The sequence below is a fragment of the Dama dama genome, chromosome 16 (assembly GCF_033118175.1).
Source record: "Dama dama isolate Ldn47 chromosome 16, ASM3311817v1, whole genome shotgun sequence".
Lineage (NCBI taxonomy): Eukaryota > Metazoa > Chordata > Mammalia > Artiodactyla > Cervidae > Dama > Dama dama.
The window spans coordinates 26,986,331-27,009,496 of NC_083696.1; the positions used below are offsets into that span (position 1 = coordinate 26,986,331).

The 23,166-nt window shown below is 48.5% G+C and overlaps 1 protein-coding gene, 1 long non-coding RNA gene and 1 other non-coding gene across 4 annotated transcripts in view; 2 read left to right on the forward strand and 1 right to left on the reverse strand.

Moving 5' to 3' along the window:
- Window positions 1-1,442: 1,442 nt before the first annotated feature.
- Window positions 1,443-8,654, reverse strand: LOC133071422 (uncharacterized). Its single transcript, XR_009696420.1, has 4 exons — window positions 8,568-8,654; window positions 6,501-6,605; window positions 5,468-5,631; window positions 1,443-1,803 (listed from the first exon to the last, which is right to left on the reverse strand). It is a non-coding gene; the product is annotated as an uncharacterized LOC133071422 (long non-coding RNA).
- On the forward strand, window positions 6,432-6,646 carry LOC133071497 (small nucleolar RNA U3). Its single transcript, XR_009696444.1, has one exon. It is a non-coding gene; the product is annotated as a small nucleolar RNA U3 (small nucleolar RNA).
- Window positions 8,655-8,943: 289 nt separating the features above from the next.
- Window positions 8,944-23,166, forward strand: part of BICD2 (BICD cargo adaptor 2) — a 53,744-nt gene continuing 39,521 nt past the window's right edge. For both annotated transcript variants that reach the window (XM_061163624.1, XM_061163625.1), the window contains exon 1: window positions 8,944-9,291. In XM_061163624.1, the coding sequence (XP_061019607.1) occupies window positions 9,052-9,291 (240 nt within the window). In that variant the 5' untranslated portion in view covers window positions 8,944-9,051. The remainder of the gene's footprint in view (window positions 9,292-23,166) is intronic.

Genomic DNA, 23,166 nt, shown 5'->3' on the forward strand with positions numbered 1-23,166 from the left:
AAAAACACCAAAATCAAGCTATCTGAAATGCAAATACAATTTCTGAGATTAAAAATAATGGATGAGATTCATAGCAGATTAGACAATGAAGAAAAGATGGGTCAACTTGAAGAAACAGCAACAGAAACTATCCAAAATGAAACACAGAGAAAAAAGATTGAAAAAATTAATGAATCACCAGTGAGCTGTGGGACAAATTCAGTCAGACTAAAACACATGTAATTGGAATCCCTGTGGGAGAAAGAGAGAAGGGGAACATTATTGAAAAAATAACATCCCTCAATTCCCCAAATCCTGATAAAAAAAATCTAAACCAGTAGTCCTCAGCTGGGGATGATTCTGCCCTTGAGGAAATATGGCAATGTCTGGAGTCATATTGCTTGTCACAAGAGGAGAGTTATACTGGGATCTAGTGGGTAGAAGCCAGGAATACTGCTGACTATTCTATATGCATATCCAGCCTCCACCAGACCCCATAGTCCTGAGACTGAGAAAGTCAGCTCTAAACATGCAGGTCCAAGAAGCCAAATCAGCCCCAAGCACAAAGAGAGAAAGAAAGAGAGAAGGAAAAAACCACATCAGGGCATGCCTTAATCTATGATAAAGAGAAATCTTAAAAGTAGCCAGAACAAAAAGGCAAGTTATGTCACAACAACAATGATAAGAATGATAATGAACTTCTCTTCAGGAGCAGTGTAAGCCAGAAAGTAGTGCAATAACATTTTTAAAGGACCGGGGTCTAGTGCAATAACATTTTTAAAGGACCGGGGTCTAAGTGTGGGGCTGTAAACCTACATATACAGAAATCCAATTAGAAACTTTTTAGAAAACTAAGGCAAACAAAGACTTTCTCAGACATAGTCAAGTGAAGAATTCACCTTCAGTAGATTTGTAGTACAGGACATATTTTTTTAAAGTTCTTCAGGAATAAAAAATTAATAAAAAATCTGCAAGGAGAAATAGACAAATCACAAGAGATTCCAATACTCCTCTGAACAACTGAAAGAATGAGTAGGCAGAAAAATCAGGAAAGACAGAGAAGACTTGAACAATATTATCAATGACCTAATTGCTATTAAGAAAATACTCCACCCAAGAAGAGCAGAATATGTATTTTTTTTCAAGTGCACATGGAATGATTACCAAGACAGGCCATATCTGGGCTATAAAACAATTTAAAATAATTTAAATTTAAAATAATTTAAACAATACAAAGTACATTCTCTGACTGCAACAGAATTACATTAGAGATAAATATTAGAAAGATATCTAAAAAGAAAATCACCAAATACTTTTGAAACAAGGCAGTACCTGTGTTGCAGGAAGGGGGCCCGAAACTGGGCTCTTGTCTAACACTCGGAAATGAAGGAGTGTTAGACAGAGGAGACAGACCGAGGAGACACATGCTGACAAAGCAAGAGATTTTATTGGGAAAGGGCACCCGGGTGGAGAGCAGTAGGTAAGGGAATCCAGGAGAACTGCTCTGCCGCGTGGCTCGCAGTCTTGTGTTTTATGGTGATGGGATTAGTTTCCGGGTGGTCTTTGGCCAATCATTCTAATTCAGAGTCTTTCCTGGTGGCGCACGCATCGCTCAGCCAAGATGGATGCTAGCAAGAGGGATTCTGGGAAGTGGACGGACAGGTAGTGTCTCCTCTCGATCTTTCCCGAACTCTTCCGGCTGGTGGTGGCCTATTAGTTCCGTATTCCTTATCAGGATCTCCTGCCATAAAACAACTCATGCAAATAGTTACTATGGTGCCTGGCCAGGGTGGGTGGTTTCAATCAGTGTGCTTCCCCTAACACCTGAAACAAGAGAGACGAGAGCAGGTTACAACCTTTAAAAGAATGACACAGACCAAAAAAAAAAAAAGAATGACACAGACCAAAAAAAAAAAAAAAAGAAGAAAAAAAAGAATGATACAGGGACCTCCCTGTTTGTCCAGTGGTTAAGAATCTGCCTTCCAATGCAGGGGACATGGGCTTGATCCATGGTCAGGGAACTAAGATCCCACATGTCATGGGGCAACTAAGTCCACATGCTACAACTAGAGAAACCTACGTGCCACAACTAGAGATGTTCACAAACCACAAGAAAGAGCCTGCATGCTGCGATGAAAATCTTGTATGCCACAACTAAGATCCAATGTAGCCAAATAAATAAATATTTTTTAAAAGATAAAAGAATGCCATAGCTTGAGGGTACAACATAAACTGATTAGAACCAAAAGGTCCAAGATGGCAGACAAGGTTCAATTCCACTAGACCTTGAGGGTCATTATATACTCATTGTGTCCACTTAAAAAATAATCACAACCTAAGCTGAGACATGTTTTATTGGTGGGAATTTTTAGGACTTCAAGCCCGGGAGACAGCATCTCAAGTAACTCTGAGAGAACTGCTCTGAGGAAGTAGGGGTGGGGTGGGGTTGAGGAGCTGGGGGAGGGGTGGGGGGAAGTCAGGTTACTTAGAAGTTTGCAACAAAGGATGGATAGTCTGAACGTGGAAAGTATTTTTGTGAATTAAAGAAAACCAGATATCTCAAGTTAAGGAATTTCTCACTTTTCTATGTGTGGGAAGATCCAAGGGTCTGGGCTCACTGAAATCATTCCTTTCATTTGCATCTAGGCTATCTGGGGCCAGTATCCTGTTTTTTCAGTCTTACAGTAGGGAGTGCTGCAGTCTAATGGCTGCCAAATCACAAGTATTGTTTTCCTTCCTGAGTGCCCTCAGGGCTCAGAAGTTCACATTTGGAGGGCTGGACATCTTTCTTTATGGATATGGCAGGAAATACTCATTCTCTCCAAAATTACTGCAGATGGTGACTGCAGCCATGAAATTAAAAGACGCATACTCCTTGGAAGAAAAGTTATGACCAACCTAAACAGCATGTTAAAAAGCAGAGACATTACTTTGCCAACAAAGATCCGTCTAGTCAAGGCTATGGTTTTCCCAGTGGTCATGTATGGATGTGAGAGTTGGACTATAAAGAAAGCTGAGCCCTGAAGAATTGATGCTTTTGAACTGTGGTGTTGGAGAAGACTCGAGAGTCCCTTGGACTGCAAGGGGATCCAATCAGTCCATCCTAAAGGAAATCAGTGCTGGGTGTTCATTGGAAGGACTGATGCTGAAGCTGAAACTCCAATACTTTGACCACCTCATGCGAAGAGCTGACTCATTTGAAGAGATCCTAATGCTGGGAAAGATTGAAGGCGGGAGGAGAAGGGGATGACAGAGGATGAGATGGAAAACAAAAACAAAAACAAAACAAAAGAGGATGAGATGGTTGGATGGCATCACCGACTCAATGGACATGAGTTTGAGTAAACTCCGGGAGTTGGTGACAGGGAGGCCTGGAGTGCTGTAGTTCATGGGGTCGCAAAGAGTCAGACAGGACTGAGCAACTGAACTGACTCCACCTCTCAACTGTAATACATCAGCAAGATAAAGAACACACACAAAGGCACCATGACAGTTCCAAGGCTGACCAGAAAGTTAAAAATAAGTGTCAAGGCTCAAAGCCTGGAAATACCCACCCTTTCCCCAAAATAGCTGGTTTACTCTTCCCACTTATTAGCTTATGAATTTACCCACCCCCTACAAAACCTGACAACCCCCATACCCTGGTGCCACTCTTGCCTTCTGAGAGGGCCCACACTCTGTCTCTGGAGTGTATTTCTCTCTAAATAAAGCCACTTCTTATCTATCACTTTGTCTCTCACTGAATTCTTTCTGTGATAAGATGTCAGGAACCTGAACTTCATTAAGTCCTGTGTGTGATCTCAATTAAAAAACTGTGGGTTCAAAAAAAAAAAAAAAACCTGTGGGTTCAAGTCCCAATCTGAGTTCCACGATTTACTGACCCCATGGGGCTCCTGAGCACAGAACATTTTGAATCCTCCACTTCTTGTAGGGAATAGACTGTCCCTCAGATTTGAACAACTGCTAACCAGGGAAAGGAGGGGATGTAGAGAAGAGGGAGGAGCAGCCAAGAAACAACAGTGCAGCCTTGAGCAGGTTCCTGGTTCTACCTCAAGGTAGATACACATAACAATATATTTGAGTTCTTTGCAGAACTAAAACCTCCAAGTAGCTGTTAGCATTCCAGAGGAGACCACCTGAGGCCAGATTAAAGAAACCAGAGAAGCTCATCAAGAGATTCATGCTATTGCTCAGAGAGGGAGCAGTCAGGAAGGCAGGAGGCCAAGGCAAGTTCAGGGTCTGTCATTTGCTTAGAGATTGACAAATCAGATGAAGGGCGAAAAAGTCAAAGGTGACACTGAGGGTTTTACCCTGAGCTTCCTTTCTCATTTGTAAAACACAGAGCATAATCCCCACACCCTGGGGTGTTGGGAGAATTCAGAGATAATGGAGGTAAAGTATCAAGCAACCATGGAGACCCAGCTGGAGCCCAACAAGCAGTGGCTCCACCTCTATCTTTGCCAATCCCCTATTCCACCAGTCTGACCGGCCACTTCCTGTGCACTTTCTGGGTCTCCACTTGGGTGTCACCTCCGCAGGGAATCTTCTCCTGATGCCTATTCCTCCCCCCTCCCCCCGCCCCCGATATTGTTACATGACTTTTCCAGGGACAGGCACTCTGGCCCCAACACCTGTAAGAGACTTTGCCTGTCCCCTTCTACTGCCACCCTAAGCTTTGTTGTCAATGCCTGCACCAGATTCCCACCTTTTATTCTCTCCCTCCCTCAGGCCAGCCTCATATGAAGGTGTGGATTTGAGTAGGGGCTTGGAGTTCGGATAGCTTGGGTCAGAGTTCCATTCAGTTCAGTCGCTCAGCCGTGTCCGAGTCTTTGTGACCCCATGAATCGCAGCACGCCAGACCTCCCTGTCCATCACAAACTCCCAGTTTGCTCAAACTCAAGTCCATCAAGTCAGTGATGCCATCCAGCCATCTCATCCTCTGTTGTCCCCTTCTCCTCCTGCCCTCAATCCCTCCCAACATCAGGGTCTTTTCCAATGAGTCAACTCTTCACATGAGGTGGCCAAAGTATTGGAGTTTCATCCTCAGCATCAGTCCTTCCAATGAACACCTAGGACTGATCTCCTTTAGGATGGACTGCTTGGATCTCCTTGCAGTCCAGGGGACTCTCAAGAGTCTTCTCCAACACCATAGTTCAAAAGCATCAATTTTTCAGCACTCAGCTTTCTTCACAGTCCAACTCTCACATCCATACATGACCAATGGAAAAACCATAACCTTGACCAGACAGACCTTTGTTGGCAAAGTAATGTCTCTGCTTTTTAATATGCTATTTAGGTTGGTCATAACTTTCCTTCCAAGGAGTAAGCGTCTTTTAATTTCATGGCTGCAGTCACCATCTGCAGTGATTTTGGAGCCAAAAAAAATAAAGTCTGACACTGTTTCCACTGTCTCCCCATCTATTTCCCATGAGGTGATGGGACCAGATGCCATGATCTCAGTTTTCTGAATGTTAAGCTTTAAGCCAACCTTTTCACTTTCTTCTTTCACTTTCATCAAGAGGCTTTTTAGTTCCTCTTCACTTTCTGCCATAAGGGTGGTGTCATCTGCATATCTGAGGTTATTGATATTTCTCCCCGCAATCTTGATTCCAGCTTGTGCTTCTTCCAGCCCAGCGTTTCTCATGATGTACTCTGCATATAAGTTAAATAAGCAGGGTGACAATATACAGCCTTGACGTACTCCTTTCCCTTGGGTCAGAAAGGACCATCAATTCTCAGAGTATCAGTCTTTCATCTTATGTTAATCAAACTCAAATAAGGCTTGTTCCTCCTCTCTTCTCTTCCGGATCATCTCTCCCACTGAGACTGAATGGTGAGCACAGGCCTTACGGCTTTGCAGGACTTGGGACTCTTGGTGCTAAGACCAGGACAGACTGGCTGTTTGGGAATCATACTGCTACTGTAGTTGAATGCCCTAAAAGTAACTTTTTATTTTCACAAGTAAAATTATGACATATTCTCCTCAGACAAATAAACCACTAAACCACTAAAAGGAATCAGGGCTCCTTAGAGAAATGGCTGATTCCAGGTCTGGGACACAGAGTACAAGATGATCCTGAAACAACTTTGCTATAATCAAAGAAAATTCTCAAAAATCATGACATGTTGAAAGGACACAGACTCAGCTGAGCAGCTTCCACTAGCCACATCTGCCGCATTGGAGCGTCTAAGTGAATATGGAGAATAATGGATTATAACTCATTAAGTAAAGTAAGAATCCACAGATTCATACCACTAATGAATGAAATATCTTCTCTAAAGTACTAAGTTACTAAGTGGAGCAGGAATGAGGGAAATAGAAGAGAAAAGTCTGGTTAATAATCTTATTTCTTTAGGGAAGAAATATCAATGAAAACTAGTGAGCTGAAAGTTTGAGGAGCTCATATGAGTCAATATCAAAAAAGCAAACAACACAATTTAAAAAATGGGCTAAGACTATACTTTCAGGGGTCATTTCTATAGTTCGTTACTAGAGAAGTTTCTCTGATCGTGTAGAGCACCCGAAACCATGAGGAGGAGACGCAGCGTTCTCTCCTGAGCGTGAAACCGGCTTTTGGTGTTGCTTCTGCAGCTGCTATTAGCCATTGATGATCGTTCTTCTTTTCCTTTTTGGAGATGAAAAGGGAGAGAACGTAGTCTGAGTGGGGAAAAAAAAAAAAAATGGGCTAGAAACCTGAACAGACATTTTTCCAAGAAAGACATGTGGATGGCTAATAGGCACATGAAAAGATGCTCAACACTGTTAATTATCAGAGAAATGCAAATCAAAACCATAATAAGCTATCATCTCACACCTGTAAGAATGGGCTTCCCAGGTGGCACTAGTGGTAAAGAACCCACCTGCCAATACAGGAGACATAAGAAATGTGGGTTTAGATCCCTGGGTTAAGAAGAACGCCTGGAGGAGGGCATGGCAACCCACTCCAGTATTCTTGCCTGGAGAATCCCATGGACAGAGAAGCCTGGCAGGCTATAGTCCACAGGGTTGCAAAGAGTCGCTATCATCAAGACTACAAACAACAAATGTTGGTGAGTATATAGAGAAAAGGGAACTCTTGTAAACTGTTGGTGGGAATGTAAATTGGTGCAGCCACTGTGGAAAAACAGTATGGAGGTTTCTCAAAAAACCAAAAAATAGAAAGAACTAGTATGCTGCTGCTGCTGCTGCCAAGTTGCTTTAGTCGTGTCTGACTCTGTGCGACCCCACAGGCAGCAGCCCACCCGGCTCCTCTGTCCCTTGGATTCTCCAGGCAAGAATACTGGAGTGGGTTGCCATTTCCTTCTATAATGCATGCATGCATGCTAAGTCGATTCAGTCGTGTCGGACTCTGTGCGACCCCATGGACAGCAGCCCACCAGGCTCCTCTGTCCACTGAATTCTCTAGGCAAGAGTACTAGAGTGGGTTGCCTTTTCCTTCTCCACCCAAACTTCATAGCAGCATTCTTTACAGTAGCCAAGATATGCAAACAGCCTAAATGTCTAACAACAGAAAAGTGGATAAAGACTACGTGGTATGAAATAGTACTCTCATTAAAAAAAATTAAATTTTGCCACCGGCAAAACATGGATAGACCTATAAGATATTATGCTAAGTGAAATGACACAAAGACAAATACTGTATAACTTTTATGTGGAAACTAAAAAATGAAACAAACTAGTGACTATAACAACAAAGCAAGCACTCACAGATAAAGAGAACGAACTAGTGGTTACTAGTGGGGAGAAGGAAATGGGGAGGGGCTGGATAGGGGTAAGGGATCAAGAGATACAAACCACTATGTATAAAATAAAGCTACAATATATTGCAGAGCACAAGGAATATAGTCAATATTGTGTAACTATAAATGGAGTATAATTTTTAAAAATTGTGAATCACTATTTTGTACACCTGAAACATAAATCAAATCTACTGCAACAAAATATTAAAAAAGCTTGAGGAGTGATGGAATATCTGTAAAGTGTAAATTGGCTTCTCATAGGATAGTGATTACAAAGGAGTGCCCAGCAGCATCTGGGCGATGGGTTTACGAGCTTCCTGATAGAATTCTTTGAAAATTTAGCACCATCTCGTGATATTCCAGCCAAAGGGCATAACCTACTCTAACCCTGGGGAAAGCATCCGTGTGTACATCTGGCTTGCACGCCTCAGAAAGGTCAAGGTCATGAAGACAAAGAGCAAAGACAGCTGACTGCCGTTTGAGTGACCCAGGACCAGGTCCTGGGCTGGAACCATGCTACAAGCGCAGGGACTCCTATGCTGGATTCGAGGCCGCGTCCGTGTCGACGGTCCTGAATTGGATCACTGTAGAGCGAATGGAGATGCCTAATTCTTAGGAAACACGCACGCGGCATTTTGTATTTAGCTGGATGGAAGGCGCCTCTTCTGCTAGTGGTTTGACCATTTCTCCCACTGGCTAAGGCCCGAACCAGCAGGTTACAGTCCTCACCGCCAACCGGCCCGCGGTTTCCCCGACGCTCCGGGCGCTCCACCTCTGGTGGTTCATACCGGTGGCCCGCTCCACCCATCCCCTGCCCAGCGCAGTGCGCACCCTCCCCAGCGACCCACCTAGCCACCAACCCACCAAGCCACCGACCCCCGCCTCCCAGGCCCTGGGGCTGGCACCGGAAAACACGTTTCCGGCTCCGCGACGGCTGACGCGCCGACCAATCACGGGCGGGGGCGGGAGGGCGTGGGGAACTACGGGACTTGTAGTCGGCGCGGCGACTGGACTACGACCCCCACAATGCTCCGCGCGACGGCGGCGGAGGCTACGGAATTGGAAGGGGCCGCCCGGCCCGGCCCGGGCCAATCACGGGCGGGGGAAGACGGGCGCGGGGCACGACCGGCCTTGTAGTTGCCGCAGGCGGGACTATGGCCCCCACAGTGCCCCGCGCGACCGCGAGCTCACTGCGGCTGCGCGGCGGCGAAGGCGGCGGCGGCGGCGGCGGCGGCTGCGGCCGGGTTGCCGTCGGGCGGGGCGGCGGCGGCGGACAGGAGTCTTGTCTGAGCCTCCGACGGAGCGAGTGGTGCGACTCGGGCCGTAGCCACCATGTCCGCGCCGTCCGAGGAAGAAGAGTACGCGCGGCTCGTGATGGAGGCGCAGCCGGAGTGGCTGCGCGCGGAGGTGAAGCGGCTGTCGCACGAACTGGCCGAGACCACGCGTGAGAAGATCCAGGCGGCCGAGTACGGGCTGGCAGTCCTCGAGGAGAAGCACCAACTCAAACTGCAGTTCGAAGAGCTCGAGGTGGACTACGAGGCCATCCGCGGCGAGATGGAGCAGCTCAAGGAGGTAAGGAGCAAGGGCGGCTGGCGCCACGCCCTCCGCGCCCCCCGGCCGTTTCCGACTCCGGATCCGGATCCCTCATCCCACCTAGCTGACCTCCTCGCCGACCCCAGAATCGGCCCTTGACCCGAGCCAAGAAGCCGCCCCCCGAGGCAGCCGCCGACCCAGGCCAAACTGACCCCTTACCCCGAGTTAGGTCGACCACCAGCCGACTGCTGACTCCGGGCCGACCAGACCAGCACCGGGGCACCCAGGGTCACTGTGCTTGGCCGTCCCGGAGGCGGCCCTGCGGTGGATGAAGGCCCTTAGGTGCGGTGGGCGATTTGGGTTCTAGAAACCCTGGTCTCCGCGTCAAGGGCTGCGGTGGAGCCTGGTGGTCAGCCTTTCTGCTCTTGATCGCAGGTCTCGGGCACGGTGGGGGTGGTGTCCTCTGCGGTGTTTGACTTTCCATGTAGGGGGGATGGGGACGTGGGATGGATGCAGGTGGCCGGCTGGGAAACACCAGGCTTGTGTCTCCAACATTTCTATGTATATCATCTCCGGTCTCTGGGCGCAGCTGCCTTCAGCGATTTCAGCGTCTTGTTTGAGCGCCGGGACACCAGGAAAGGGTCAAGTTGGGGTCTTGCCTTGCATGTGGCCATCACAGCTGGCCGGGGTATCCCACAGGCCTTCCCCATGCTCGGCTCTCTGACCACCCCGCTGGTTACTTCTCTGGGATACAGTGTTCTGTCCCCCCCTGTCCTAGTTGCCCATCCAGGCCCTTTCCCAAAGTTGAGGGACACATCTGTAGATTTTTGTCACAGGTGTAGCCTTATCTCTCCTGTGATATTTTTACTCTGGGATGAACAGGTTGGATCACTCGGCTACCAAGAAATATTACAGTGGTAAAACTGGGCAGTCCTTCCCAGAAGTGGTTCTCTTAGATGATTTTAAACACCATTTCCTATCTCAGTCCTTCTTGACTCCCCAGCCTTGTTGTAGGGGTGGGAAGGGAGAAGTTGCTTTCTGGGTGGACGCTCAGGTTTGAACCCAGGTCTAGCCCCTTACTGGTGATGGGGCTATGAGCATGAACCTTCTCCCACTGCACCATCTCACTCAGAAAGGGTTCATCTGAGAGATATTTAAAAAGGCTAGAGAAGCTGTCAGATTTAGCCTGTCAGTGTCTGAGATAGTCTTCTGCTTCCCTACTTGATTCTTCCCTTGTCCAGGTGGGCTCTTGGCCCTTGGTCTCAGGATCCACCACATTTGCTGCTTCTCCAGCTGCCCACCTCCCAGCAGCCCGCTCCCGGTGGCCTCAGGCAGGTCCCTGGAGTGTTTTGAGTCTCCGTGCCTCACTCAGGAGACCAGTCAGGTCCTCTTCTGATAGTGAAGGGAGTTAATGCATGAACATACTTAAATCTGCTTGGTGGAACAAGTGCCCTGTTAGTACCTGTAGAAGACAGATAGGGTACCCGAGGAGGATGATTGTGTAGCTCCTTCAACTCGAGGTCTTGTATGTGTCAGCAGGTATTGGTACCTCCTCCAAGCCAGCCTTATCTGGCACTAAATCTACTAGAGGGGTGATATGTGATCCTTCTGGCAAAACCTCATCTTGGTGTATGGGGTAGGGGAATGATGGAGGGAGGCTTAGGGGCCTTGAGAAAATAAAGTGGGAGCATCTTAGGTTCGTTCACCTTCTCTGCAGCTCAGAGGGGAGCCTGGCCTTCCCCACCCGCTCCCCTCAGAGTCTGTTCAGATGGAAGTCTCAGCCGAAGCTAGAGGAAGGTGCGTTAGAGCCTCGGATAGATATTGCCAGAAAGCTCACATCAGTTTACTCAAAGTCATGTCAGCCTAGGCTCTTGTCAGCCTCTCTAAGGCATTGTATTGTTATACTTCAAAGTATTAACTCTTATTTTAAAAAATAAAGATTTAGGGACTTCTCTGGTGGTGCAGTGGCTAATACGCCTCTTTCTCAATGCAGGGGGTGTAGGTTCGATTCCTGATCAGGGAACTAGATCCCAAATGCTGCTTCAAAGAGACCCAGTGTAGCTAAATAAATAAAGATAATTTGAAAAAAAAAAAATCAAAATTTAAGGAGACAATATTGATTGGATCTTTTTTTAATTTTATTTTTCCTCCTGTAGAGTGATGAGCCATCTTCATTCTTTTTAAAGCTTTATTTCTTTAACTAAAGTGGGTTCAGTTACTAACAAATTGTGCCACAGAGGTACCTGTATTCCTGTTTAGCATTTGTAGATAATATTGGCTTGAGGGAGGAAGGCTGACTGGCCTATCCCAGGTGACTGGGTTTGCGACCAGACCTGAAGAGTGTCCTGTGCAGGGCAGTGGTGCTGGCCTTTCTCGCTTGGTAAGTGTATGTGTGTCCATGTCCTGCTGACACCATGGTATTAGGGAGGAGGGGTACCAATGGCCCATTTTGCTGGTGATTGAGCCTGGCTTAGTAAGGGCCCTGTCTGTCCCAAGTTCTGCTGTGTCGTTTCCCCACCATGGTGGGGAAGAGAATCGGATAAATTTTGGTCAGCCATGTGGTATTTCCTGTCCTTAGTGGCCAGGGAACATCTGGCTCTGTGTCCTCAGCTGCAGTTTGAGGAGGGCTGGGGTGCTGGGCTGAGAGTTGCTGCCTGCAGGGCTCAGGTAGGTACCGGGAGTGGGTAGCTCTTTGGAATGTGAGGGTTTGGTTTGGAATGTGAGGGCCAGTGGTGGGGATCCCATCCTCGTTCGGCTTCCAGAGAGAGCAGGAAGACAAGGTCTGGACGTCCTTGCTGGCTTCTGTGCTACCTCAGGATCTTGGCTGTGCAGTATACTTACGTCCCAGGGAACCCAGGGGTGGAATTTGGTGAGCTGCAACCTGTCACAGGCTGGGACTGGTGCCTGGCACACAGTAAGTGCTTACTCAGTAAGCACACACAGTAACTGTGTGCTGGCTGGTATCTTCAGCTTCTTCCTTCCATCTGCCTCACCCAAGCCTGGATACCCTCCCTGCTGTCCCTGTCATCACCTTGTCCCTACTCCTTGCAGGGTCTGGAGTGGCCCCACTGCATCTCCTGGAGGGCAGGCTGAGCCTCTGGCCTGCTCAGCCTGCACTGCCCCCCTGCATCCTGATTGCCTTCGTGGCCTTCACTATCCCTGCCTCTTCCCAGTCTTGGATCTTGGAAGTCCTGCCTGCCCTTCAAGGCCTGGATGCTTTTCAAAGCCTCCTCTGGACTTGTCTGAGCCCAGCTCCCAGGTGAGCCCACCTGGGTATCCCTCTCATCCTGTAGGCTCAGCAGCTGCATGAAGAACTGTGGCAGAGCTGGTGAGAGCAGCTGCTCTGTCCTTTTTGCTTCCTCCTTCCCATCTCTCTTGTATCATAATTTCTGCTCTCAGAGGATGGGGAAACCAAGGTAGGGACGGGTGTGAGTGTCTGAGGAAGGTCCAGTAGCTCAGACCAAATTGGAAGTGGTCCTTGGGCACCAGATTCCTCTTCAAGTCTGTAGAAGTTCCAGCCATGAGCTGGCTCCAGAGGAGGGTGATGTGAGGGCTGCTGCCCAGGCTTCACCCCTGTAGATGAGTGGCTCTTGCCTCCCTGTGCCCCACCAACTCCTGACGTCCTCACTCTGACTTTTGGGGTCACTACCCTATTATGTCTGTTGTGCTCCTGTGGAGACCAAGGCACCAAGAAGTTGACTTTGACTCGAGACTGTGAGACCAGGCAACCTGTCCCCAAGAGAGCGGACACCTGCGGAGGAGGGAAGGTAATGGGAATCCTCTGTGCAAGGCTCAACCTCCTCAAGTGTTTGTCTTGGGACAGGAAAAGTCCTGATTTGGGCCAAACCCTTTGAGGATCCCACTTATCTGATACCACCCTAGAACTTGGAGCAGAGAGCCACTGGGGATTGGGAGGCTCTGGGAGTCCCGTGGGCCTCTCAGGGCAGCTGTGTGGTCGTCTGCTGTTAGCATGGAGAAGCCTGATTTGGGATACAAGTTAAGTTCCAGGGAGTCCTGGAGGTGCTGAGGTGGCCCTGCCCCCAGGGATCTGACCATTGGGAGAGGCAGCTACCAGCATCCAAAGGCAGTGACCACGTGGCCCACTGTGTCTACATTGCTGGGCACGCCCCACTTTCCTGCCTGTAGAGTTTGTATCTGGTGTGGCATTGTGAAGCAATCTTGAGGGCTCTTCCACTTTTAAAAACTCCCGAGACTCCCATGTCACCTGGCATTCTGTTTTCCTTCAGGCCATGGCGGGTGAGCAGCTGTGTCCCTCAGTGTTGTGGGGCGTGGCTTTGGGCAGGTGGATGGACGCACTTAGAAGGAGCTGCTTTTCCATGACTGGTGCAGGAGGGAGGCCCGGCCTGAGAGTGGCGCTGCCTGGGCAGGCGAGGAGGTGCTCCATGTGCTGTCGAGGGCTGTGGTTTCCGCACTCTGGCTCCAAGCGGGCAGCTGCACCCTGCCTGGGCCCTCAGGAGCTATGTGGCCCCAGAGGAATGGCTCCGCCCTCAGGCCAGTGTCCCCGGGGCACTTGGGCAGGTAGTGGCTGAGGCTCCTTGTGTTTGAGCAGCTGCCTCAGAGAGAGCTGTGGCGAGGCAGACACAGACTCCTGCTGGGCCTTCCGGCTCAGGGAGCCCAGCCCCTTCCTGTGAAGCGGGAGATCCGTTTACTCTTGTCAGCCTGGGCAGCCACTCCTCAGTCAGACCCATTTCTCCACATTCGTGCACTGGATAAAGGGCCGGTACACACATTGAAGGTAAAGAAAGATCTGGTTTCTTAGTGAAGTGAAAGTGGCTACTGGGCAGAGGCTAGATGAGACCCTCCTGGGCCTCAGGCCCCATATTGTCCACTGTTGGAGTGTGGCCCCTTGAGCTACTCCCCAGAGCCAGGAGTGCCCAGTGTGACCTTCTAGCTGCTGTTCTGGGCATCAAACCTTTTGGTTCTGGCTCTGCTCTGCCCAGGGAGGTGGGCTGACAGATGGGGCTGTAAGAGCAGGGTGGGTGTCAGGGACATGTGGCTGAACAGACAGTCTTGCATCAGGTAGTTGATGGCATTAAGGAGGAGGAGACTGCTTTCTTTAGAGCTTAGTATGTTTGAAAAAGTTATTCCTTTACTTTTGCTGTTGTTCAATCCCTCAGTTGTGACCAACTCTGCGACACCATGGACTGTAGCACGCCAGGTTTCTCTATCCTTTGCTGTCTCCTGGAGTTTGCTTAAACTCATGTCTGTTGAATTGGTGATACCATCCAACCATCTCATCCTCTGTTGCCCCCTTCTCTTGCCATCAATTTTTCCCAGCATCAAGGTCTTTTCCAGTGAGTTGGCTCTTCCCATTAGGTGGCCAAAATATTGGAGCTTCAACTTCAGCTCTCCTCCTTCCAATGAATATTCAGGGTTGATTTCCTTTAGGATTGACTGGTTTGATCTCCTTGTTGTCCATGGGACTCTAAAGAGTCTTCTCCAGCACCATAATTCGAAAGCATCAGTTCTTCAGTGCTCAGCCTTCTTTATGGTCCAACTCTCACATCAGTACATGACTACTGGAAAAATCATAGCTTTAACTAGATGGACCTTTGTTGGCAAAGTGGTGTCTCTACTTTTTGATATGCTATCTAGGTTTGTCATAACTTTTCTTCTAAGGAGCAAGAGTCTTCTAATTTCATGGCTGCAGTCACTGTCTGCGGTGATTTTGGAGCGCAACAAAATAAAATCTGTCACTGGTTCCATTTTCTCCCCATCTATTTGCCATGAAGTGATGAGACTAGGTCCCATGGTCTTAGTTATTTGAATGTTGAGTTTTAAGCCAGCTTTTTCACTTAAAAACATCAGTTTCACATGATACATCCTCTTTCACTTTCATCAAAATCAAAAAGTAGAAATGAGCATGTCTCTATAGAAATTATGGAATATGTATGGAGGACTACTGGGTATTTCTGCTTGCCAGCTTTTTCTTCCTATATGTGTATGTGAGATACATATGGTATTATAAAAACCAGAAAGTGCTTTGGGCATCTATAACAGTTGTTTTTAAGGAGACACAGGGTTTGGGGTTAGTCTCTGAGTTACAGAAAAGTAGGTTTCATTCAACTGGATGAAGATAATGAAGATTTCCATGGGTTTGGAAGGTGCTATGCACATCCAGTCTATTGTATCATGTTAAATAATGGTTGTGGTTTGAGTTTTATGGGTTTGCTTTTTGAAAGCAGTTCCCCTCCTAAAGGGTTTCCATCTTTAGAGGATGTTTTATTCACAGCCAGAGCAGAGACATTGGCCTGCATGTTTTCCTACCCACTTTGGCACCTCCAGCTTTGGCAGTCTCCATTCTGTGCCTCACTTCTGTAAGTACATTGATGTGTTGTGCTGAGAAGATGACTTTTTTTTTTTAAATAAAACATAATCACAGATTAATTTTTACACCTCACAGGATTAACAGTGATTCCTTAATGTTGTCTTTTATCTGGTCAGCGTTTGGATTTCCCTGTTCGGTTCATAGTCGCTTTACTGAGTTGTTATACTGCATTATAAAATCCCTCTACTTTACCTATTCAACACTGCTCCACCCCCAAAAAGAACCCATGGCAACCATTGATCCTTTACTTTTTCTGTAGTTTTCCCTTTTCTAGAATGTCATGTAATTGAAATCATACAGTGTGTAGCCTTTTTACATTGGGTTCTTTCACTTAGCGACATGCGTTTAAGATTGATCCATGTGTTTTCATGGCCTGATAGCTCGTTTTATTTTAAAAAATCACAGAATTGTTTAGATGTACCGTAGTTTGTTGATTCATTCAAACTGGGCATCTTGGTTACTTCCAGTTGGGGGTGTTTCTGACAAAGCTGTTATAAAGTATCCATGTGCAGGTTTTTTGTGGACATAAATTATCAACTCTTAGGCAAACACCAAAGAGTATGCAACTTTTTGGATCATAGGGTAAGAGTATGTTTAGTTTTGTAAGAAATCACCTTGCAGATGCTACACTAGTCTGTATTCCTGCCAGCAATGAATGAGAGTTCTGTTGTTCTGTCTCCTCACCTGCATTCGGCATTGCCAGTGTTTTGGCTTTTATCTACTAGAGTAGGTGTATGGGGCCATCTCATAGTTTCATTTGTATTTCTCTGCTGACATATGATGTGGAACATGATTTCATGTGCTTGCTTGCTGTTTGTATATCTTCTTTGTTGAGGTGTCTGTTCTGATCTTTTGCTGATTTTAAAATTGAAATATTTGTTTTCTTATTATAGATTTTAAGAGTTCTTTATCTATTTTGGATACAAATCCTACTTTTCAAATTTGTAACCCAGTGATTTGACTTTTCATTCCTTTAACAGTGTCTTTCACAGAGCAGTTTTTAATTTTAGTGCCATTTTGCTTTCATATTAAGATTGTCATCACCAAATCTAATGTCATGTAGATCTTTTCCTATGTTTCTGTCTAGAGGTTTGATAAATTTTGCCTTTTATATTTAGATCTTAGATCTCTGGTTCGTTTCAGGTTGGTTTTTGTAAGAGTATATAGTCTGTGTCCAGGATTCTTTTTTTTTACACATGGATATACAAGTTCCAACACCATTTGTTGATGAGACTGTACTTTCTTTATGCAGTTGTTTTTTTGCTCCTCTGTCAAAGATCAGTTGCCTATTATGTGTGTGGGTCTACTCCTGGGAGTTCTGTTCTGTTCTCTTGATCTGTGCAATTATCCTTTTTCCAATACTCTACTCTCTTGATTGTATGTTGCTGATTTTGTTAGGTTTGTGTCCTTTGTATGTGTTAGTGGTGAATCTTCCGCTTAAGGCCTGTGTTTTTTGTTGTGTGACTCAGCACAACTGAATGGCGTCTGCTGGCCTGGGTCTTCAGTCCTGCATTGGCAGGGCGGGTCCTGGTCATCATCAATCGATAGTCTTTTTTTTTTTTTTTTTTTTAATCTTGAGGAAAAGTAATAGAGTGCAAATTGTTAAAAACAAAAATCACACACACAAAAAAACAAACAAAAATCACTAGTACAGTTGGTTAGGTCTTTGATAGAAGATGAGAAGTGAGACTTCTCTGTGTCTTTTTAAGATGGTCCATGTTCCCTTCTGTTTGAGCAGCTCAGTTAGGGCTGTCTTTACCCCTGAGAATCCACCTGGAGAGTTGCCTAACCTACTAGCCTTATGCATTTGACTCAGGAGTTAGGGGAGAGGTGTGGACTCAGTCACTGCTCAGACCTGGGCATTTACTAGCTGCTTGCCCCACAGGCAGAAGCTGGCTGCCAGGTCCCTCCAAAAGTGTGACAGACGTGTTCCTTTCTGGGCTTCAGATGCCTTCTCTGTTATCTCAGGTGCTCACCACCTGTGTAAGCCCCTTTCTAGCCTGTCAGGCCTCTAGGTCTGGCCCTTCCTGTGGTGCTAGGGCCAAACTCCACCCTAAAGATGCCAGGCTTTCCCCATGCCCGCTCCCCCTCTTCACCATCTTTAGGACAGGTCTTCGGGACCCATGATAGATTTATGGTTGGTGTGGCTGGTGCTCCACATGCCAGGCTGCCAAGTCTACATCTCCCGCAGACTCTCACTGCCAAGCATACCTCTTTTCCCTCCTGTTCTCTCAGCATCAGTCTCACCTCCACTGTGGGATGGCTCTTTGTGCCTGTGTTGGTTGAAGGCTGGATCACATCTCTGTTTTCACGACCCGCAGAAGGCTGTGAGGCATTGGAGAAGGGAACGTGCCTGGGCCAGAGGCACAAGGCGGAGGGTCAGGGTCTGACATGGCCCTTTCTTTGGCCGCGGTTTGCACAGTGGCTGCTGCAACCTGAAACAATGTTGATGCTGTTGTGATTGGGCTGAGCAATGGCCCCAGGTAATCTACTGGATGGTGTCCAGGATGAGTCACTTGTGTTAGGCAGTGGGCTCTCGTGCCTGAACTATGATGACGTGAACTATGTCTGCATGTATGTGCGTGTGTTCACGTGTGTGTGTATGTGTCACAGCACAGGAAGGATCTCTGCAGCCTCACTCTTTGGGTGACCTCGATATGTGGAGGGTGGAGGGGCAAGGCCGAGGGAAAAGGTAGCTGGCTTCAGTATAGGGTCTCAGCTGCCCACTCAGCCTCAGGTTCTCACCTCTTCATGAGCAGTCAGCATCCTTGGTTCCTCAAGCTGTGTCGGTCCTTAGTGGCATTGGTCCTCAGGGTATCCGAGATTTACCCTGCAAGGGTGATTGTGATGGAATGCTGGACATGGGGGACACTTGGCCAAGACCTCTCATCTTACCTTGCTGCAGCTACTAACAGGCCCGTCTACCTTCCAGGGCAGATGTGAGCATCGAATCGTCGTTACAGCCATGCCCACGGTTCCATAGGCTCCACTCTCGTCCCCAGAGCTGCAGACCTCTGGGTTCTTGGCAGGAGCATGACTTGAGTTACAGGGTCTCTGGCTGCTTGCTGACTGTGAGCCTTGTTGGATGTCTCTTCCTAAATGGCGCTAATAATATGAAGACATGTTGAGATTAGAGATGAGGTAAGAAACCCCAGTCAACTCTCCTGGTGTTTCCAGCCCAGTATAGTCCTGGCTGTGCTGCCCGCTCAGTGTCTTCTGAGGCTTGGGACAGATGGCAGCTGGACAGCTCCCCCCAACTGCAGGCCATTCAATAGAGGTTTGTGTCTGGCAGCCAGCTGCCATGGAAGACAAGAGCTTGTCCAGGACCCAGGATTGGCAGATGAACCAGGGTCTATAGGGACTGCCACCAACTACAGGGCTCAGCTGGCCAGAAGCCTGTCTGCTGACATTGGGGCAATTAGGGTGTAATCTTCTCTAAATGACACCCAATTCTGGCTAAATCCCTCCTGCCCAGGAGTGGATTCTCAGTTTTCTAAAAGCAGCTTAGTGTTTGGACACTGCCCAGGGCAGCTGGGGTTTGTGGTTGGTGATGGGATGGATGTGGGCCGGGGGGACGGACGTGGGGAGTGGGGGTGTTCCCTATGTGGCACCGATCCTTGAGTCCAGTTCTTCTGATCTCTACAGCCAGTGTGCAGCCACCCTCACACCACCCCTTCTCCAGCACATCTTGCTTTTCCCAGGACACCCCAGTTCTGGGAACTACTTTGCTGCAAAGAAGTAAAGTGGTTTTTGGAGTGAGAAGCCCTGTGGTGCCACTCGGGGGAATCATCTGACTTAGCATAACCATGGTTTGCTCACCTGTGAGATGGGAGTGTTAAGTTTATGCTTTGCATGGCTTTGTGAAGATCAGATGAGATTCACACCCATCTCTGTCTCTTTTGGGTGGTAGCCAGGCCTTCCCAGGCTGCCTCCCAAAATGCTTAGGGGCCTGGGGCCATGCCTGCCACCACCTGTCTGTTCTGGAAACCTGCGAGCCAGGGAAGAGGGAGTGGGTCTGGGATAGGTCCTTCTTGGAGTGGAAGGTAAGAGCGGATAGGAAAAGCTCGCTGAGGGAGGTGAGCTGAGGTCTCTCATGGAGCGCACATGGGGTCCTTTTGTGCAGGTTTGCAGATCTGTGAGGGTCTGTGTGGGGAATGGGTCTGTTTCTGGTGTCTCAGCTGACTTGGTTCCAGTGGAGGCCCATGTGGAGCCGGTGTGGTGTATTGAATTTCCTGCATGCCAGGGTCACCTGGGAACGTTCAGAAATTCCAAAGCATTGGCCACACCCAGAAGGATCAACACAGTTTCAGGGTGGGCCGTGGCATCAGAAGTGTTCATACTTCTGGAAGGGTCCCAGTGGGAAGGTGAGTTTAAGAAACCCATCGTGTCACTGCAGCTTATGTTAGGGATCTGAGCTTTCCCTGGTCACGTGGGTGGACTGGCATTCTGCACTTCTGTGGTTGCAGAATTTAATTGCATTTCTCTACCTTGGTACACAGTCAGCGCCCAGGAAAGCTCTTGGCTGTGTTCATGTGCTGGTGGGAAAGCCTGCCTCTTTGCTTCCCATGGCTAGGTGGTGGGCCACCAGCTGCCCTGGGCTGGCCCTGGAAAGTGTGCATAAGCCAAGGGCAGACCCAGGGAGAGGGGTGAGCCTCAGAGCGATTCCTGCTGCCAAATCACTGGGGGTGTATCTCCTGCTGGCTGGGGAGGGGTGGTAGAGAGGAGATGCCTGCAAGGCCCATTCCCCAGCTCCCGCAAGCACCAAGCCTCACCCAGCATCCCTGCTACCTGTCCATTCACTGGACTGCTGTCCCTGTCCACCCATTGCTGATGTGGGCTTGTCACCCTCTGCAGTGCCCCCACACCCTCCCTATTCTCCAGTCATTCCACGTATATTTACTGAGCACCAGTCATTTGCCGGGCTTGGGCTTGCCGACTCTAGGCCTGTACCCCATTGAGGAGGCAGAGACTCAGTTGCCAGGCATGGGGTGCCCTGTGTGCACCCCTGCTTGCATTCCCACTTGCCACACCCACTTTCCCTGTGTGAGAAGCCACCTCACCCCCACCACCCTGGCCTGCACTAATGTATCCAAGGGGTTTGAACCCTGTCTTCCCCCAGCCCAGCTCTCTGCATCTGTGAGCTGAAATGACAGAGCACCAGCCCTAGGGTGGTTTTCTGTGGGGAAGGTGGCAAGTCCCAGGGTAGCCCCAGCACTTTATTTTCCTACCTGTTCCCTACTATTCCCGGGACTGATTGACCTGAGTTCATGCCCTGCCTCAATCCAGGCTCCCTTGACGGCTGGTGACACCCCAGTCTGAAATATGGCTTGATGAGGACCCAGCAGAGATGTCACAGGGCTCTGTCCAGCCTTCCAGAGGGTTCTGTCCTTGAGTGGGAGCTTGGGTGTGTGTCCCCTCCACCCGTGGTTTCTTTTCCTGGAAGTTGCTCCTCCTGGCCAGTTAGGTCTTACCCAGCTGTTGGAATTTGGCTGATTCACTGGGAGGTGAAGCTTCTCTTCTCTTCTAGTGGCAGAAGGTATTGTTCAGGTCCACCTCTGACAGATGTTTCTGGAGCAACAAATCTGACTGCTGTCCCGATGATTCTGTCTATAATTAGCTCTCATTTTAAGATTGAGGCATAATTTACTTATTACAAGACACAGTTGTTTGCACTCCTGTGGCTGCCCTGCCTGAGGGTCATCCTCACATACCTTCCAGCTCACGTCATCCAGTGCAGCCCTGTTGGCCTGCTGCAGCACGTTCTGTTTTAGACTTACATGTTGATGGGCTACACCCAGGTGGCCTTTTTGTCTGGCTGCTGTGAGCCAGAGGAGGCATCAGAGCTGTGAGTGTTGGTGCTTGCTGTTCTCTGTGAGCAGCAGTGCCTGGGTCACCTCCCCTCGGAGGATGCCAGAGACACCTGTTCAAGGCTTTATGTGGGCCTGCCTTCTCAGGTTCCTCGGTGGTACCCATGAACAGAACTCATCTCCCTTTGTCCGGGACAGGTACGCACAGATAGCCACCCTGGTTCCCTGGCTGAAAGGCCAGCTCCTCTGCAGCCTCTGCCCCTTCTGCACTTCACCCTAATGCTTGAGGGTGGCTGGGCTCTGCCAGGAGGGAGATAATCTCCGTAAGTCGTGTGAAGTAGGAGCAGGAACCAGCATAACCAGTCTCAGCCAGATCTGGGAATTAATAAGCACTGCCCCAGTAAGCCGGAACATTTCAGATTCTAGGCCTGAGACCACAGGAATGACTGGCAGGTGGGCCTGCACCTGGGAAGGGACAGTTCTGGCTCCTGGTGTGATTCTTAGGTGTGGGCAACGGAACAGCAGAGTTGTGGGTCCCATGCCGGTTCTGCCTTCCAACCTGTTACACTTCTTCCTGCCTTCTGTGGCGGTTCCACCTGGGATGTCATGTGGAGTTGCTTTTTCCCAGAGTTCAGTTTCTCACCTGGGAAAGAAGATCCCTCCTGTGAGAGAAGCTCATGAGCTCGTGTTGGTGCAGACTGTGAAGTGCATAGGCCTCACGTTATTGCCAGCCCGCCTGGGCCTCTCCCAACTGTTTTCTCTCTTCCCTGGGCCCCCATCAGAGCCGGAAAGCAGGGCCCGAGAAAATGGGCCTTGGAGCCACTCTGTTTCTGAGTGCTATGTGAGCCGCAGCATCTTTTTCCAGGACATCTGTCCTGGCTGCATCCTCATTGATTGCCATCTGTAGCCCTTTTTATTCCCCTCTCTCCCTAACCCATCCCTGGTCCAACCTGTACTTTGTAGCTGTTGTAACTTGTTTCTCTCCAGTTACCAACAAGGCTGTGTGCCTCTGTGGGGTGATAGGAAGCATATGGCCCAGAGTGAGCCTGCAGTCCAGTTTTTTGGTTCCATTTTCTGGCTAGACCTTACATTCTTATATCAGGTTTTTGCTGAAGTGCAGTTATGGAAAGTTGATCTCTCATTGTGTCTCTGATAACTTCTGTTTCATTCGGAAAGAGTAATTGATCTCCCTGGGTTATATTCAGATCTGGGATACATTTGGTTTGGGTTATGGGGCTTCCCAGGTGGCACAGTTGATAAGGAATCCGCCTGCCAGTGCAGGTACTGTGGGTCCAATCCCTGGGTCAGGAAGATCCCCTGGAGGAGGAAATGGAAACCCACTGCAGTATTCTTGTCTGGAAGATCCATGGACAGAGGAGCCTGGCAGACTACAGTCCAGGGGTCACAAAGAGTCGGACACAGCTGAGCAACTGAGCACCAGCTGTCAATCTTAGAGCTGTAATCACGTGCAGTAACACACAGACTTCTAAGTCATGTACACACGATCCCTGGGCACAACTGCACCCTGCTTCCGGTGATTTCTCATCACCAAGAGTGGTGGTAGCTAAGGTACTGAGCATCTCACCTCTAGCATTGTACATTTAGATAACATTTCAGATACTGCTTCCTTTTCAATGATCTCATTCTGTTGGGTTGGCCAAAAGATTCATTTGGGTTTTTCCATAAGATGTTAAGGAACTGACTAAAGCTTTTGGCCAACCCAGTAAACTCTGTTTATCATAGTTTTGATAATGGTCA